General features: G+C 37.3%; 1 protein-coding gene across 4 annotated transcripts in view; it reads right to left on the bottom strand.

Annotated features, from left to right (window-relative positions):
• LOC136867343 (myosin heavy chain, embryonic smooth muscle isoform) overlaps positions 1-18,306 on the bottom strand; it is a 543,017-nt gene that overhangs the window by 302,818 nt on the left and 221,893 nt on the right. For all 4 annotated transcript variants that reach the window (XM_067144510.2, XM_067144513.2, XM_067144511.2 and 1 more), the window contains exon 9: positions 9,229-9,316. In XM_067144510.2, coding sequence (XP_067000611.2) covers positions 9,229-9,316 — 88 coding nt within the window. The remainder of the gene's footprint in view (positions 1-9,228; positions 9,317-18,306) is intronic.

Raw genomic sequence — 18,306 nt, 5'->3', positions numbered from 1 at the left:
TAAGAGCCGCACTGTGATATCAGGATTTCTTCATTTCGATAATTACTTATAAAACGTATAATTTTTAATTTATAAATTGATCTTTTTTCATGGATTATTAAGAAAAGAATATTTATTAGGACAATTTCTCTATGGAATATTGTACAAGTGTTTCCTTGACGACTGCTTTCTATTGTAGAAATAATTTATATATTTTCTCTTGAGTTATTTGTTTGTTTTAATCTTGTCAATCTTATGTTAATTTCAAGGACACTTCCTCTAAAGCATTACTTTGTCAATTTTATATTTTTCATCTAAACTGTATTATGTGGCTGAAGATGTTGATAATATACGAAACATGTACCACTTTTGACCAATAAAAATTGCCTTAGGCAATCATTGTATCGACTAGGTGGAAAATAAATAAATACTTCATTGTGAATCTATTGAAGTGCGATACGGACCATGAAGCTGATTTTATGTAATCCTAATGCCAACCAGGCAAGCAAAGAAGCTAACACCTACCTCAACTTAAAGATGAAAATAGCTAAAGTGACAAAAGATATAGTGTTTTTGAAGGAATGCCTTAAAAATAATTTGACTCCCAGTTTTCTAAAAAGTGCCCAAAGAAAAACTATTTATTCTAATCATCATAAGTTTACTCAAATGCAGGTCAATAAAATATGGTTAAAAAGAGAAATTCAATTTATGTATAAAAGAAAGAAACTTCTTAATGAGAAAATGTACTTCGCGCACCTCTCAGCACCACTGAACTTGCTTCCTCTGGAATGGGATTCTTTCCAGAAACATATCAATGAAAAAATGGAGAACACACTTAAAATGAAACAAGAAATTTTGGATAATAAATTATTTAAGTTGAAAAATTTAGCATCTAATAGAGAAGAAAGAAGGTTAGTTCCTAATGTTACGTTTGATGATAGTGTTTATCCACCTCCAATTAAAAACTTGTCTGAGATAGAATTTAATGAAGAAGAAACCTCTATTTTAAGTCAAGGCCCTAATTTCAATTGGCCTAGTTCAAACAAAAGTTATGATTTAATCACCACATTAGCTGAAACAGAAACAGCAATACAGAATCTACCTGTAGACTTACAGAATGACATAAGGTATGAAGCTAAGAAGAAAATTCCTATTTTAGTAAAAGGTTTACAATCACTTCGAGGCACCAACAAGGCGGTTAATAACTTGAAACAAAAAATCAAACTAAATAACTTAATTATCACAAAAGCAGATAAAGGAGGAACAGTTGTAGCCCTAGATAGAAATGTTTATATTGAAAAAACAGAAACATTTTTTAATAACAATTCGTTTAGTACAGTTGATAAAGACCCGACATCACGTATTCAGAGGGATCTTAAAAAACTATTAAAAAGCACGTCTTTCTTGTTTAATGAACATGATGTGCAAACATTAATAAATATGAACCCTAGACTCCCGACTGCAAGAGCACTACCGAAATTACATAAACAGGGAGAACCGATTAGACCTATCATAAATTTCAAAAATAGCCCCATTTATAAAACTTCTAGATTTATACATAATTTCTTATCAAGTAAATACGTATTTCATTGTAAAACACCTATCAAAAACTCAGTGGATTTTTGCAATCTAGTTAAAGATTTTAAACTTGGATCATCTCACACGACATGTTCGTTTGACATAACCAACATGTATACAAACATTCCAATAGAAGACACTATCAGAATCATTAAGAAGAATTTAACGAAGAACAAATTAGTAAGCATACCAGAAATTGAAGATTTTATTAATGTTTTAAAATTCGTGTTAAATCAAAATTATTTTACGTTTAATAATAAAATTTACCAACAAAAAGGACTTTCAATGGGAGCCCCAGCATCAGGAATATTGGCTAATATATACTTAGACTATTTGGAACACACGAAAATTATTAATCAAATAGAGGGTTTGGATTTTTGGACACGTTATGTGGACGATGTTTACGCTATAATAGATAACAGACTCACCGATAGCAATAAAGTTTTAAATATATTGAATAATTTGGATTCCAATATAAAATTCACTTTAGAAGAAGAAGTTGAAAAATCACTGAATTTTCTGGACATAGTCACAACAAGAGAAGAAAAAGGATTTTCTTTCAAAATACACAGAAAATCCACTTTCACACTGACCACTATCAAGAACAACTCGTTACACCCTGAGGCACAGAAAAGATCAGCATATTATAGTTACATTAACAGAGCGTTTAGTATTCCTTTATCCAAATCTGAAAGGAATAAAGAACTGTTGTTTATCCGACAACAAGCCCTCTTGAATGGTTTCAACAATAACATGATTGATAAAATAATTAATAAATTTTCGGAGAAGCAACAATCTAAATTAGCAGTCGAACCTAGTAAAACTGAAAAATATATCAAGTTCACATATAATAATCCAAACATTCATGTAATAACAAATTTATTTAAAAGAAAAAATTTCAAAATTGCATTTTCCACCAATAACAACATGAAACATAGTATTTTCAACCATGATACAATAAATCTCTCGGAAAAAGATAAATTTTTTGATTCCGGTATATATAAACTCACATGCTTTGAATGTAAGAACACATACATAGGACAATCTGGCCGCAATTTTAAAGTTAGATATTTGGAACATGTGAATGCTGAAAAACATAGAAGATTCTCAGCAATAGGATCACACATGACTGCCACAGGTCATAAATTTACAAACATAGAACAAGACCTGACCATCATAAAAAAGTTAAAAAAGGGCAGCTTAATGAACACATATGAAGACCTGTACATTCATCTAGACCAACTTGTAAAGAAAAATGATAACCTTAATGAGGCTGTAGAATATAAGAATCCATTATATTATCAAATTCTAGTATATTTGAAAATGCTTGAGAAGGATCAAGAAAAAAGAATTGGAATTTCTCCACCTACAGATAGCCCTACAACTTGTTCCTCCTCAGTTGAAGCTATAGATGACAGCAAGGAAGTTCTTGACACACCTATATCCCCCGCTCCTCCTCCTCCTCCTCAGGTGCAAGAACAAGGAAGAACGCATCATCAATATTACACCCGGCTCAAAACTGTGAAAGAATGACAGGAGTTACTGTTCCAAAGGAAAGCAGGCTTAATAAGATTTGACAACTAGGAATTAGTTATATTTTCATCTACATTAATAATAAGAGCCGCACTGTGATATCAGGATTTCTTCATTTCGATAATTACTTATAAAACGTATAATTTTTAATTTATAAATTGATCTTTTTTCATGGATTATTAAGAAAAGAATATTTATTAGGACAATTTCTCTATGGAATATTGTACAAGTGTTTCCTTGACGACTGCTTTCTATTGTAGAAATAATTTATATATTTTCTCTTGAGTTATTTGTTTGTTTTAATCTTGTCAATCTTATGTTAATTTCAAGGACACTTCCTCTAAAGCATTACTTTGTCAATTTTATATTTTTCATCTAAACTGTGTTATGTGGCTGAAGATGTTGATAATATACGAAACATGTACCACTTTTGACCAATAAAAATTGCCTTAGGCAATCATTGTATCGACTAGGTGGAAAATAAATAAATACTTCATTGTGAATTTAGCCATCTTTGACGTACGGGAAGTCTCTTGTACAGTACGGTATTATTCACCAACTTTCTTCTACATTTTGTTTCAGAAAATCCTGAACATTTCTTCCAACAAATGTTTCAACGGAATTATCACATCAGTTTGACTATCTTTTAGATCCATTCGTCTACCACATAATTTCCGAACTCTGCTAGCTTTGACATACGTTTTATCATAAGCAACGCCTCTACAGAAGTTCCATTTTCTTCTCGACTTTCAGATATCCCAAACATATACATTTTAACTTGTTTATTACATTCTTCCATTTTAAATAACTGACAGTGATTTTACTACCTTGGATTCAACTTGGGAATTGAAGAAACATCCCCCTTTGATGATTGTATTTATACTCAAGGCCATCACAGTCTTAATGAAATTATAAAAATATGGATCCATTTTAGTTTTAAACTCTCAAAATTTCATGTTTAATCACATTTTAATCTTCAAAACTGTTAATTCACTCTCTCTTAACATACTTTGGTGCATTATCGTTGTTTTAGATGTTATTGTGTAATGTTTTACGAAATCATTTTTCAACATTTTAACCTATAATTTATAAGTATATATATTATTTTTAAGATTGATATAGGCTGATGATGCCCGTAAGGAGGGTGAAACATGTACCTTTGACTTTTATGTATTATGTATTAAAAAAATATATATATATTTGACCATATGAAATAGTGGATCATATTGTATTGTATTGAACAGGTGGACTTATAATATTGTAATAATACTTGAGACATACGTCAACTTCAATACGGAACCAAAATGAGAATAGTTACTTGTAAGTGGTATGTTCCGAGCTGTCAGCGGAGAGTTGGCGTGGAATGACATTAGTAGACGAATAAGTTTGAATGGCGTTTATAAAAGTAGGAAAGATCACAATATGAAGATAAAGTTGGAATTCAAGAGGACAAACTGGGGCAAATATTCATTTATAGGAAGGGGAGTTAGGGATTGGAATAACTTACCAAGGGAGACGTTCAATAAATTTCCAGTTTCTTTGAAATCATTTAGGAAAAGGCTAGGAAAGCAACAGACAGGGAATCTGCCACCTGGGCGACTGCCCTAAATGCAGATCAGGATTGATTGATTAAGCAAGTCGACCAAAAAGTGACTAAGAAAAATATTGACTAACCACAAGGTGGGATATTGTTCTTCTGCAAGAGACCCACTGTGAGAACCAGGACCAGCTTTATGCCAGATGTAGAATTCCTGGATACACTCTGCTTAATGCAACGTTTCATAAACAGTACGGAACAGCAACATATGTAAAAAATGATATAGAGGAAGCTGAAATAATAAGCACAAATACTGATAACATGTTTTGCTCTAAAACAAAGATTGCAAATACAGAAATTGTAAACATCTACAAACCATTTTGTCAACCTTGGAGCCTAAACGAGACCATCCTGAACATAAAGCACCCAGCCGTAATCCTTGGCGATTTTAACAGATTTTAAGAGTCAGAACACTAAATGGGGCTATAACTACACCAACCAAGAGGGGCAAGATGTGTCTGAATGAGCTGATGCCGAAGATCTTTATCTATTGTTTGATGCCAAAGAAAAGTGATCCTTCCACTCTACCAGATGGAATAAGGACTATAACCCTGATCTGTGTTTTGTATCAAAAGATTCTCTTGGAAGAACTTTACACTGCACTAGGAAAATTCTGAACAACTTTCCTCGAAACCAACACAGACCAGTGCTTATCAAAGTCGGCCTGGAAATACCTATCATCAGATCAGTCCCACTTCCTCGGTGGAATTTTTCCAAAGCCAACTGGTCTAAATTCACCAGCAAAATGGAACATAATGTACAGTGGATTCCTCCTACAACAGGAAATTACAAGCGCTTTGTTAAACTAACATCCATCATTGCGAAAAAAAATGTCCCAAGAGGATACAGCAAGGATTATATTCCTGGATGGAACCCAAAATGCAAAGAACTGTATGAGGAATATATGCTGAGTAGTGACCCTGAAATTGCAGGTGAATTGATTCAGTCTCTAGATTCATCTAGAAAAGAAAAATGGTTCAATCCCATGGAAAATATGAGTTTTCAGCATTCCAGTCGAAAAGCAGGGTCACTTCTAAGGAAACTTGGCAACAACACTCCCAAATTCGGTCCCAAGAGCTCTAAGATAAAACCAAACGAGGTAGCAAACAGATTAGTTAGCCTGACAAGAAAACCTGTCAGCACAAAGGAGAAAGAGTCAAAAAGAATTCAACAAGAGCTAAAGTCGCAGATAACCCAGGCCAAACCAGTCTCTCAGTTTTCCACTGAAATCACAGCTGCCGAGATCTCAACTGCGCTAAAAGAAATAAAGCCAGGTAAAGCTGCCAGATTGGATGGAATATACCCTGAATTCCTTATACACTGTGGCCCCCGAACAATCGAATGGCTTGCCAAATTTTACAGCAATATCTTACATGTTGGACAACTACCATCAGTACTCAAAAGAATAAAAATAGTAGCAATCCTTAAACCAGTGAAAAGTGGAGACAGTGCAGAAGATTACAGGCCCATAGCCCTTTTAAGCATCTGCTACAAGCTACTGGAGAGAGTAATATACAACAGAATCTCAGCCAGAATCTTAGAGCACATACCACTTGAACAAGCTGGCTTCAGACCAAGCGCAGCTGAACCGATCAGGTGTTAGCCCTAACCACCCATATTGAGAGAGGATTTCAAGATCGAAAGAAGACTGTAGCAGTGTTTGTGGATATGTCATCAGCTTATGACACAGTCTGGCGAAAAGGAATGATCCTCAAATTCCTGAAGTTAATCCCTTGCAAGACACTTGCCACCCTGCAGAATAATATGTTGGCCAATAGAATGATTGAAGTTCACCTACACGGCAACATAAGTAAAACTTGCCAACTGAGTGACAGATTACCACAGGGATCGGTACTGGCCCCATTGCTCTTCAACATATATACAGCAGATCTACCTTCAACTAATACCAGGAAGTTTATATATGCTGATGACATTTGCTTGGCAGCCCAGTCTGGTGTTTTTGCTGGAGCAGAATCCACACTCACTAAAGATCTCTGCAGAATTGATAATTATTTCAAAACCTGGCAACTGAAACCAAACATAACAAAAACAGAGGTCAGCTGCTTTCATTTGAGCAATAAACAAGCCAGTTATGTCAGGTTCAATTCAGAAGTCATATTCTGAAGTTCAATCCACATCCAAAATATCTAGGGGTTTCCTTGGATCGATCCTTGACTTACAGCGAACATGTACGCAAAACATCAGCCAAGATCAAAACCCGCAATAACATCCTGCACAAACTTACAGGAACAAGCTGGAGCCCATTTGCATCCACCCTCTGAACTACAGCACTTGCGTTAGTATACCCAGTAGCCGAATACTGTTGCCCAGTATGGCTCAAAATTGCCCATACAAAGAAGACAGACACTCAGTTAAACGATACAATGAGGACTATATCAGGAACCATCCAATCCACACCTCTGGATTGGTTACCAGTTCTTTCAAATATTCCACCTCCTCATCTCCAAAGACAAATGGCACTGAAGAAAGAATGGCTTAAATGCTGTGATAACCCTCTCCTACCAATACATCAAGACGGCTTACATGTAGTTCTCAGGCTGAAATCTAGGAACCCTTCTTGGTTACTAGGAAAGAGGCTAGCCCAAGATGAACTTCATACTAACACTGCTTGGCGCGATGGGTGGGCAGCTTCAAACCCTAACATATTAGGTCTAATTTTGGATCCAGTTGTGCAACCTCCAGGTTTCAACTTACCCAGAAAAATTTGGTTATCACTTAATTGGATCAGAACTCAACATGGCAGATGCAATTCTGGAAACACAAGTAGAAGATTATCAGCGACCCTTACTGCGACTGCACTGACATGCCTCAGACCATTCAATATATCGTCACAGAGTGCCCACTCCGAAGATTCAGTGGGACAATAAAAGACACTCACGAGGCCAGTGATGAAGCTGTGAGTTGGATAACAAAACTGGACATTCAGCTTTAGCAGCAATGCAGATATTGATGAGCTCAAATGTACAAATATTGTTTGTTTTATTACATACTTGTTCTGTGTATATAGATGAAACTTTTCTTTTTTTTCCTGTAATTGTACATATTTGTAAATAACCAAATTGTAACAATGTATCCTCTTCTTATACAAAATATATGTACAGTAGAACCTCGATTATACGTCACCGGAAGCTACGGTTTCCCGTATTATCCGTTCAAATTACGTGGTCCCGCGAGCATCCTAATTAAATCACGTTGTAAAAGTCCCACATTATCCGTTCCTCAAAGAAACGATTTCCCGAATCAACCGTTCAGAAATTTCAGTCCCATCAACGCTAAATCCTCGATCTCCCGGCTGCAAGCTCACAGCCGCGCGCCTCTACGCGCACGGCCAACTCGCCCGGTACTTGCTCAAGACTAGCAATTCTGAATCGCTCTTGTATTCTCACATAACAGGTTGGCACAAATCTATGGTAGAGTATTGAGCTGTTGTTTTAATTTTAAAAAAGGTTTGTATATATTTTTCTTACAAACGATCGATCAACGCGGGAAAATAACAGAGGAAATTTCTTTTTTATGATCGATGTGATAAAATGATCATTTGAGGAATGACACATATCGGAAAATTTAACGATCAATCATTGCTGATCTGCATTCAGGGCAGTCGCCCCAGTGGCAGATTCCCTATCTGTTGTTTCCTAGCCTTTTCTTAAATGATTTCAGAAATTGGAAATTTATTGAACATCTCCCTTGGTACGTTATTCCAATTCCTAACTTCCCTTCCTATAAACGAATATTTGTCCTCTTAAAACATTGGTTCATATGGTTTATATGGAACATTTTTGGGAATGAATAAATTGAAATATAAATAGGGGGGAAAACGACAATTCCAGGAATGATGCAACAAGGTTCTACTGTATAATTAGAAGGATTCTGGCTTGGAGCGCAGTTAAGGAGGAACAATGGTGATTTGATATACGTAGGAAGATGGCAAGTTGCCATAAATATCCGAAACTGGCAGGAGCTGGACGAGGAAAATTATTATTAGTAATTATTATTGTAATTAGTAGTAGTAGTAGTAGTAGTAGTAGTAGTAGTAGTATTCATTATTAGTAATTATCAACTTATTGCTGCCAAAAGCCTGGAAAAATTCCATACCCCTCCGCAGTGCTCACATGGAGTGAGGACATAAGACACTATTGATGGTGATTTGTCTGTCGGATGGCAATGTGAAGCCTTGAGCAGACCCCTTGTTGCTATTCGACAGGTTTAGGCTATGTGCTGGTGCCAGGTTTCACCCTCTCCCTTCCTTCTATCATATATCACGCCATTCATTTCATCTCATTTACTCCTCTGATGAGACTGGCATCAGGCAGGGCATCCGGACATAAAAACCCGCCACAACAAATTCATCCCAACCCCGTAGAGAAAGAGGACAAGGGTTGCACAAACATCAACTTATTGTCAATCTTATCACCCGTGAATTGACAACTTGCAAGAAAATCAATTAACAGAATATATTATAGCACAGAAGCTAATGTAATAACCAAGTTATGAATTTATTAAATGAAAATATCACTCACTATTGCTTCCAGTCTAAGGCGTCTTTCCTCCGATGCTGCCAGGTCTTTAGTTCGATTTTCAAGTTGCACTACTAGCTCATTCAGCTTCCTGGAACAAGTTTCAAATTAAGATATTAAGACTATATTAAAATAATATTTCATACATATACAAAGTTTTTGGTAGCTCTGCCACTAGATTTCTGCATCTGGTTTTCTTCTGTAGCTCACAGCTACATGATCCAAACGAGGCAAACAGGCTCCATATTCTTCATCTGGCAGTCTATAAATGACTTAACTCACCTTCACACACCCAAAAGCTTCACTTGTCCATGAAACTGAAGAACCTAAAGAGTGCAACCTCTAATTCTGAGATGAACAATTGTTAAATCACCCTCATAGTGCAGGCTGCAAATCTCTCTTTTGAAGGACATAGCAGTGGTTTCAAAACCCCAGAATTGCACCATCTATGATGTCGAGGAGTAAAATTTAATTAAGAGATTTTTTGAAAAAAGAAATAGTCCAAATAGAAATTCATTTTGAGCATTTCTCAACAATTATAATCAAGGGGGAACTATATATTCTACAAATAAAAACTCATGTCCAAGATGGCAATGTGATACATTAGCTTCCCAAACTTAATTTATTGTGCCTGAGAGGACATCCAGTAACAAAAATGTATATTAGGTCGACCTAATAGGTTGAAAATCTGTTTTGATTACAAAGTGGTCGTGAAAATTCAATATTCATTCACTTGGCCCTCAACGGGCGACCTAAACACACTCTACAGTGTGATGGCAGTAGCGCCAGACCTGTAGCTTAGATCCAACAGAACAAAGATGGCGTAGACCACCATAGCTCAATTGGTAGAGCAACCGATGCAAAATCGGAAGGTTGTGGGTTCGGATCCTAATATCAGGTTTATTGAAAATACTGAAACATTTTAACAGAGAAAGCTGAAAGAAAATAAAAAACATAATATAAAACAATTACGAAACAGCTTACATGTATACACAAAAATTGCTTATTGCCAAACATTCTTTTTTTCTTTTTTACAATATGCTTTCCATCGCACCAGATAAGTCTTATGGTGATAGTGTAATAGGAAAGGGCAAGGAGTGGGAAGGAAGCGGCCGTGGCCTTAATTAAGGTACAGCCCCAGACCACTCTACGTGTGAAAATGGTAAACCATGGAAAACCAGCACTCGCTACCTGTGAAAATGGTAAACCATGGAAAACCATCTTCAGCAATGCTGACAGTGGGGATCGAACCCACTATCTCCCGAATGCATGTTCACAGCTGCGCGACTCTGAAAGCACAGTCAGCTCACTCAGTGACAGATTTAGTGAAGGGTAATTGATTCACGTTGTCCCAACTTCTTTTTTTCTTAAGGTCAAATAAGATTTATTTTTCAACTTCACATTTTTACTGATCATTTGATATTGTATTCAGATTGGTGTTTACTTCATTGTTTATTGAGTATCTAAGATTAATAAAGATGACTAATGATCAATCTAAATTTCGTGTTTTAACAATATTTTGAACTGGGGTATGATATATTTATGTGCCATTATAATTTAAGGGACATTATTATAATTATTACCAACGATAACATTTTAGTACTGAGGAATTATTCTCACAATTTAAAATGTATCATTTAACAATACACTATGAACTGTAAGATAGTTACTGGCTATAATTGTTTAATTGATGTACATCTAAAATCTTGATTGGACAATGAAAAGTAATTTCTACTGCTTATTATTCCATGACATCACCTTGTGATCATCAACTGTGTAAGTGTGTGTGCTGGTGCACCAGTCTGTGGACTGGAAGTTGTGATCTGGATACCGTCAAGATGGCTGTGTTTGAGGCAACGCTCTATGTAGCCATCAACGAGCTAGAAAGAGGACTATAGAGTGGCTAACATGGCTGCTACAGCGCTCTGGGTGGTGCCAAGACGAAATAGCGACTCCATAGTATAAGCGCCTTTCTTCCGCTTACGATGCGTTACTTTTAATAGATTAGATCGAATAAATTATGTTCTCTACGTGTGTGGCAAGCTAATGCACAAATTGTAGAAAAAACACGACGAATGTAATCATATTTCAAATAAGATTTTTTTTTTTTTTTTTTTACTAAAGTACACAGTTATGGGCGATTAGCAGAATTACGTTGCCTGTGTAGCACAATCCAGCACGTGTAGGGTAGGCCTACTTTTATTTTCTTGTAGGAACTGACCAGACAGCCAGACATGATAAACTGTATCCTGCCTGGCTGAGTGACTCAGACGGTAGAGCGCTGGATTTCTGAGCTAAGTTGGCATATTTGGTATTTGAAGGTGCTCAGATACATCACCCTTCTATCAGTAGATTTACTAGCACGTAAAGGAACTCCGGCGGGACATATGTCCGCCACTTCAACGTCTCCGAAAACCGTACTAAGTAGTTGGTAGGACGAAAAACTAATAACACTATTTATTATTACATTGTATCCTACAGAGCACATTTCCCCAGCATTTTGAAAAAGTAGTAATGTGAACAAATACTTATTTTTCGTAAATTATTATTAGTTTTACGTCCTACTAACTACTTTTTCTGATAAGCCGAGTTGCCTGAATGTAGTCCCGCAGGAGTTCTTTTGCGTGCCAGTAAATCTACTGACACGAGGCTGAGGGATTTGAGCACCGTCAGATACCATCGTATTGAGCTAGGCTCGAACCTGCCAAGTTGCTTTGTGTCCGGCTCCTTGGCTGAATGATCAGCGTGCTGGCCTTTGGTTCAGAGGGTCCCGGATTCGACCGAGTTGAGGATTTTTACCGGGTAGTTGACAGTTAATTGCTCTGGATCGGCGACTGGAAAACCTTCTTCATCTACACACAACAGAACATACTACAAACCACCACAGAAACACGTAATAGTAAATACATCACTCCACCTAGGGTTGGCGTCGTCGTCCGGAAGGGTATCCGGTCGTAGAATTAGGCTAAATCCATACAAATGCCAAATCCAGGTAACTGGCAAAAAACCAGGATTTTTTATTATTATTATTATTATTATTATTATTAAAGTTATAGCAGCCTCCGTGGCTCAGACGGCAGCGCATCGGCCTCTCACCGCTGGATACCGTGGTTCAAATCCCGGTCACACCATGTGAGATTTGTGCTGGACAAAGCGGAGGCGGGACAGGTTTTTCTCCGGGTACTCCGGTTTTTCCTGTCATCTTTCATTCCAGGAACATTCTCCATTCTCATTTCATAGCATCCATCAGTCATTAGTAAATCACTTTGGGAGTTGCGACCCCATCGCACTAACAGCCTACATCTGGTTCATTCATTACATTCCTGACCCGGTCAATGACTGGAAAACAGGTTGTAGGTTTTCATATTCATTAAAGTTATATGAATTATTTCTCGATGTTGTTATATTACTTTGTTCAAGGTTTTCTGTTCTATATTTTCATTCCCTGTATGTAGGTCTAAATTTGTTTGATGGCAATGTACTATTGTGATATGTTTTGTAATTAGGGCTACCGTACTGGAAATGCACTAATTTTCTTTCTTTATACAATATGTAAGACGGAGCTCGATAGCTGCAGTCGCTTAAGTGCGGCCAGTATCCAGTATTCGGGTGATAGTGGGTTAGAACTCCACTATCGGCAGCCCTGAAGATGGTTTCCTGTGGTTTCCCATTTTCACACCAGGCAAATGCTGCGGCTGTACCTTAATTACGGCCACGGCCGATTCCTTCCTATTCGTAGCCCTTTCCTGCCCCATCGTCGCCATAAGCCTTATCTGTGTCGATGCGTCGTAAAGCCAATAGCAAAAAATATGTAAGTATGTAGTCTGTACCTTGTATTTTTAATGTCCTTTTAAACAGGCATTATGCATCTTTGAGTGCTTCTCTAATAAAGAAAACTGTGAAACTGTATTTATTCCCGCAGCTTCTGTACTTGCTTCATCACACGCCCACTCGATTTGATCGCTTACAATATGGTGGACGTGGCTTTCAAGTAGATTCAAATATGGCGGTCCAATAGCCACTCTATAGTCCTCTTTCTAGCTCGTTGGTAGCCATTTTGGTTATGTGAAATGACTACTTACCACCATAGTTATGGGGCTGGTGAGGCTTTGGAGCCCTGTTACATAAAACTGTTCTTTTATTGGTGTTAGAAGTTATATCATTCTTTATTTATTCTTCAACTAGGTGATTATCACATATAATTTAAATTCCATTGTTTTAAACTTACGGTGAGGTTGCTACTATTTAAAAAGCGTTCCTATCACGATTATTTATGGACTTTGTCGGTATTTTTTGAAAAACTTGTACTAAAGAGAAGGTATCTCTTATGGCGTATGCATATATATCACGCATTTCGAGTATGCATGGACTTGGAAATTATTTAAAGGTTGTTCAAAGCCTGATGGAATTGTACACGATTCGTAAGAAGCGGGTTCTTACTAGTAGAAAAGCCGGCTATCAGACTGAGCGTTCCATCTGAACTGCATCCTACTGCCATCTGCGAGCACAGCGTGAAGTTCAGTGCTGCTCTGCCAATTATCGATCGAGTCCGACAATATGTGCATAGTTGTTTTGTTTTTCTTCTAGTTGTTGTTGGAGATCGTGAAGCCAAACTGTTGGAACTTGATCGCGGATACTTCGTTTTTTTTTAAAAAGAAACCCGATCAATAAGATGAAGACGAGCGAGATGTGGTTGATTTTCGACCCTGGTTTAATTTGTGGCCAACCGGCCACAAATTCTAGTTGGATTTGTGGTTTGTTTATCAACTTATATTTGCTTCCGAGAAATTGTAAGTACCCTGCATGATGAAATCTGCATGAATACCCTTTCCCACCGAGGTATCTCCACAATCCTCAAGATTTTTGGTTTGGACTGAACAAGTTAAAAAGGTGAATTGCGAGTATGTTTTAAACTACGGTTATCAAGAGGAATTTCTTTATCACGCGGTAGCCTTTACTCTGGCGTTAATAAGATGTAATTTTGTTAAAATCGGGACTCAGATTTCTTATGTTTTGGTAAATTTTTATTTCAAAACTTCTTGTAACAGATAGTTAAGCGTTATTTCGGTGGATCACAGATGAAAATCCGTAAGTTGGAGTTGTTTGGTCGATGTCTATCTGATAATGTTTTGAAGCCATGCTTTAATCGCGACACGTGATTTGTTTCTATGGGAACTGTTGTAAACAAAGATGGTTTCCGTGTGTTGAAAAAAAAAAACAGCTGATGGCTGTCGATTGTATCTTTGATCCAGTGTGTGGTCTCGTATTGTACTCCAGTTTACTAATTCTAAAATTGAAATACGTCTTCCTTTGCATTATTTAATTTAATTACTACTGGGTTCTATTTCGCCTAATCTTGGTAACATTTATTTGCCACTTCAGTTATTTCTGTGAATTATACTAGACGTGTCGAGAAACAAGCCTCAACTTACCGTTAATTATTTCATTACTGCTCTACTAATTAAATTGATTAATTTGGTTTTCAAGGATTGTGATCCCAAGGTTTATTTCTTATATTTTGAAGCGTCGACCCAAGTTATTTTATCTTTTCTTTTAATGTGATGATAATTTTCTTCTTTTCTTTTAGTCATCGAATTGTAAGTTCGAAAGTTATTACTGACCTTTGAGAATTGAAGTCCAGATCCATTAAAGTTGGTTTAAATTTTTAATCTGTCTTTCCTTTATAGTTAGTATATTCTCTTGGGTTTTGATTCACATAGCCTCTGGCACCGAGTGTCCGTTTTTCATGCCTTTTCTTCTTTGGACATCGTGCTAAGTATTTCATTTCCGTTGTTTTCTTCTAAGGTCCAGTGTTGCCAAACTACTACCGACTGGGAAGTTTTGGAGACACCAAGGTAGAGTTGGTTGATATACTGTTGTGTTGTATCAGTATTTGGTAGCTACGCGTGGGTCTGAAGTATTATTATTGCCGTGTTGGCTACCTTTTGGGACTGATTTATTTATAATCAATACGTTGTATTGCTCTCACAAGAGAATATACTGACTGGAAAAGGAGATAGGTCTATAATTGAAAGTGTAAGAGAGAGTGTAAGGAGAAAGGCAAGGTTACCTTTAATTTCATTGGAATTTTCTGTTTCATGTCCAAAATGTCTGTCTGCCCGGTCTGTCTTACTGCCACGCATGTTAAGGAAAAGTGAGCTGATATATGAACTGGAGGTGCGCGGGGTGACCTCGTCTGGGTCGGTTCCGGGCGATGTTGCATTACTTATGGATTCCTTGGATTGTCCGGTAAAGCCTAGAAATTTAAACTACGAATTGGGTGAGTCAGTGCAGCTTATTAGTAATGCATTAGCTGAAATCAATACTGTTGTGAAGGAAACCTTCGGCATATCAAGTTAAAAGGTTAAAATCCAGAACTAGTCACTATACCAACAGGGTTCAGGATTCAATATCATTGTCACCCGAACCTGAATTGCTTGCTCGGTGTACCTCCTTGCTAACATAGGGAATTAACCTTTCTGTTGAATTAGATATAATCATGAATATGAGAAATGTCAATGAACTTACCTTGAGTGATGGGTCTAGGAAAGATGAGAGTGACAGTCAGGAACTGATTACCGCTTCTGCTTGCCCTGAATCGTCGCGTAATGAATCAACTCACTGCTGCGCTCTTGCTCCTGTTTTAGAAGGCTTGTTAGCTAAACCTAATGGTACCCCTAATTCTACCAAAGAGTTATTAAAAAATATAAAAATATTTTCAGTTAACTCCATTGATTTATGCGCTTTTTAGTGGAGTTGACGGAATCTGCCAATGTTTTCTCTATGGACTCCCTAGGTATCTTTAGGTTTCTATTCCCTTACTGTGAGGGAATATTAAAGAAGGAAATTTCTAAGGCTATTAGTAATAATCTAAGTATAACTGAATTTCATGAGGTAATTCTATCTAAATTTATCCCATCCCTTGCATTACAGAGTTTAATCCCTAAACATTGTTTCAGGACTCAGTTTCATCATGAAAGCTTATTAGCATATGTTCTAGACCTGAAATGTTTTTGCGAAGTCTTCAAAATTGTTGTACCTGAAGATGAGATGGTAGCGAGGATTCTTAAGGGAATTGCTCCACAATACAGATCCTTCTTGTCGTTAACTAGGACTCCCACTACCTTTGCTGAGTTACAGGAGGCGTGTTCCTTCGCCGAAGATGTTAAGTACGGCAATGAATCACGTCATGTTAACTATCCACTCCCTCCAGCTCCTAGTAACTCCGCATATTTTTCCCCTCATACTCCTAGTGAAGGTCAGGGTAAGAAATGTTATGCGTGCGGGTCGAAAGACCATCTCAGGAACAAGTGCCCTTCAGTTAGAGGTAGAAGTGGTGTAGTCCAGAACCAGAGCATCTGTTGTTTTATTTGTGGTTCTAGACAACATGTGAAAAGACAGTGCCCTAATTTCAACAAAAATAATTCACGGTGACTAGTAAGTGAAATTAATGAATTCCATGAAAGTATGCCTAAGCATAAGCAGTTAAGGGATGAGTTTTGTGTCCCTCAAGATTTGAGAATTTCAGGGAGGGTCATTCCGAAAACTTCTATAATTCAGATTGAGGTTAATGACGAACCTGTATTGGGTCTAATTGATTCGGGGAGCATTGTCTCTCTTGTGAATGATGTCTGGTATCGGAAAATGAAAAGATGTAAATTGCCCGAAATTGTAACTTCAAAACTTAATTGTGTAACCGCCAATGGGAGTAAGTTGGAAGTTGTGGGTTCTACTGTGGTCAAAATTCGTATAGCTGAATTTACATGGAAAATTACTTGCCTTGTAGCCTCTAATTTGTCGCATCAAGTCATATTAGGTGGCGATTTTATACTTAAAGTTGGAATGCTCCTGAATTTGCAAGATAGAATGTTTTCCTTTAAATTCTGCCCTAATCAAAAATTTTATTTCCATGATGTTAAGATGTTTCAGGATAGGGTAGCTTGTGTATCGGATGAGAACAGTGAGGAGGCCGAGAATGACAAATTGGATCTTGATCATCTGTCGGACGAACAGGCTTCAAAAATTCATGAGGTTTGCGCTCAATACCCTGAAGTTTTTATTGATCGGCTTGGGTTAACTAATGTGCTCAAATATCATATCGATGTAACTGATAGAATTCCGGTGAGGTCTCCTCCTTATAGACTATCTCGCCCTAAGATGATCGAGTTGAAAAAAATAATTGAACAGTTACTCAAGGATGGAGTAATACGACCTATTTCTGCGTACTCTGCCCCAATGTTCCTGGTTGCTAAGTCCTCTGGTGGTTACAGGCCCGTTATTGATTATCGAGGACTGAATCGTAAGATCGTCCTGCAGTCTGTTCCCTTACCTGATTTACATACCTGTTTTTCTTGGTTCCATGGTGTTAATTTTTTTTCAACTTTTGACTTGAATCAAGCATATAACCAAATACCACTTGATGAAGATTCCATTCCTCTCACTGCTTTTGCTACCGAGTGGAACCTCTATGAGTACACCAGGATTCCTTTCGGGCTATCGACGGGAGCCGCTGTGTTAACTCGCTCGATGCTGTGTTTGGCGATGTAAAATTTAAGTTCGTGATTAATTATTTAGATGACTTGGTCGTGTACTCTACTAATTTTGAGGATCATCTCAAGTATATCAAAGAGGTTGTTGAATGATTAAAGAAAGCTGGGCTAACCGTGAAACTCTCAAAGACTAATTTTGCTAAATCTCAAATTTCCTTCCTTGGGCATATTGTATCGGCACAGGGCATTTCTGTAGATCATGCCCGTACCCAGGCCATCCACAATTTTGAACCACCCAAAAATGTGAAGGGCGTTGCTAGGTTCATCGGGATGACCAATTTCTTTCGGAAATTTGTGACTAATTATGCTGATATCGCTGCCCCGTTTAACTTATTATGGCGGAAAGATGTCAAGTTTGTGAGGGATCAACCTCAACAAGTTGCTTTTGACTCCCTAAAAATGGCCCTTAGCAATGCCCCGGTGCTTGTTATTCCTGACTTTAACAAGAAATTTATCATCCAAACTGACACCTCTGGCAAGGCTATCGCTGGAGTCCTATTGCAAGATTTGGAAACGGGAAGAAGACCCATTG

The sequence above is a fragment of the Anabrus simplex genome, chromosome 3, assembly GCF_040414725.1.
Source record: "Anabrus simplex isolate iqAnaSimp1 chromosome 3, ASM4041472v1, whole genome shotgun sequence".
NCBI lineage: Eukaryota > Metazoa > Arthropoda > Insecta > Orthoptera > Tettigoniidae > Anabrus > Anabrus simplex.
This window is presented reverse-complemented; position numbering and strand designations above follow the sequence as displayed.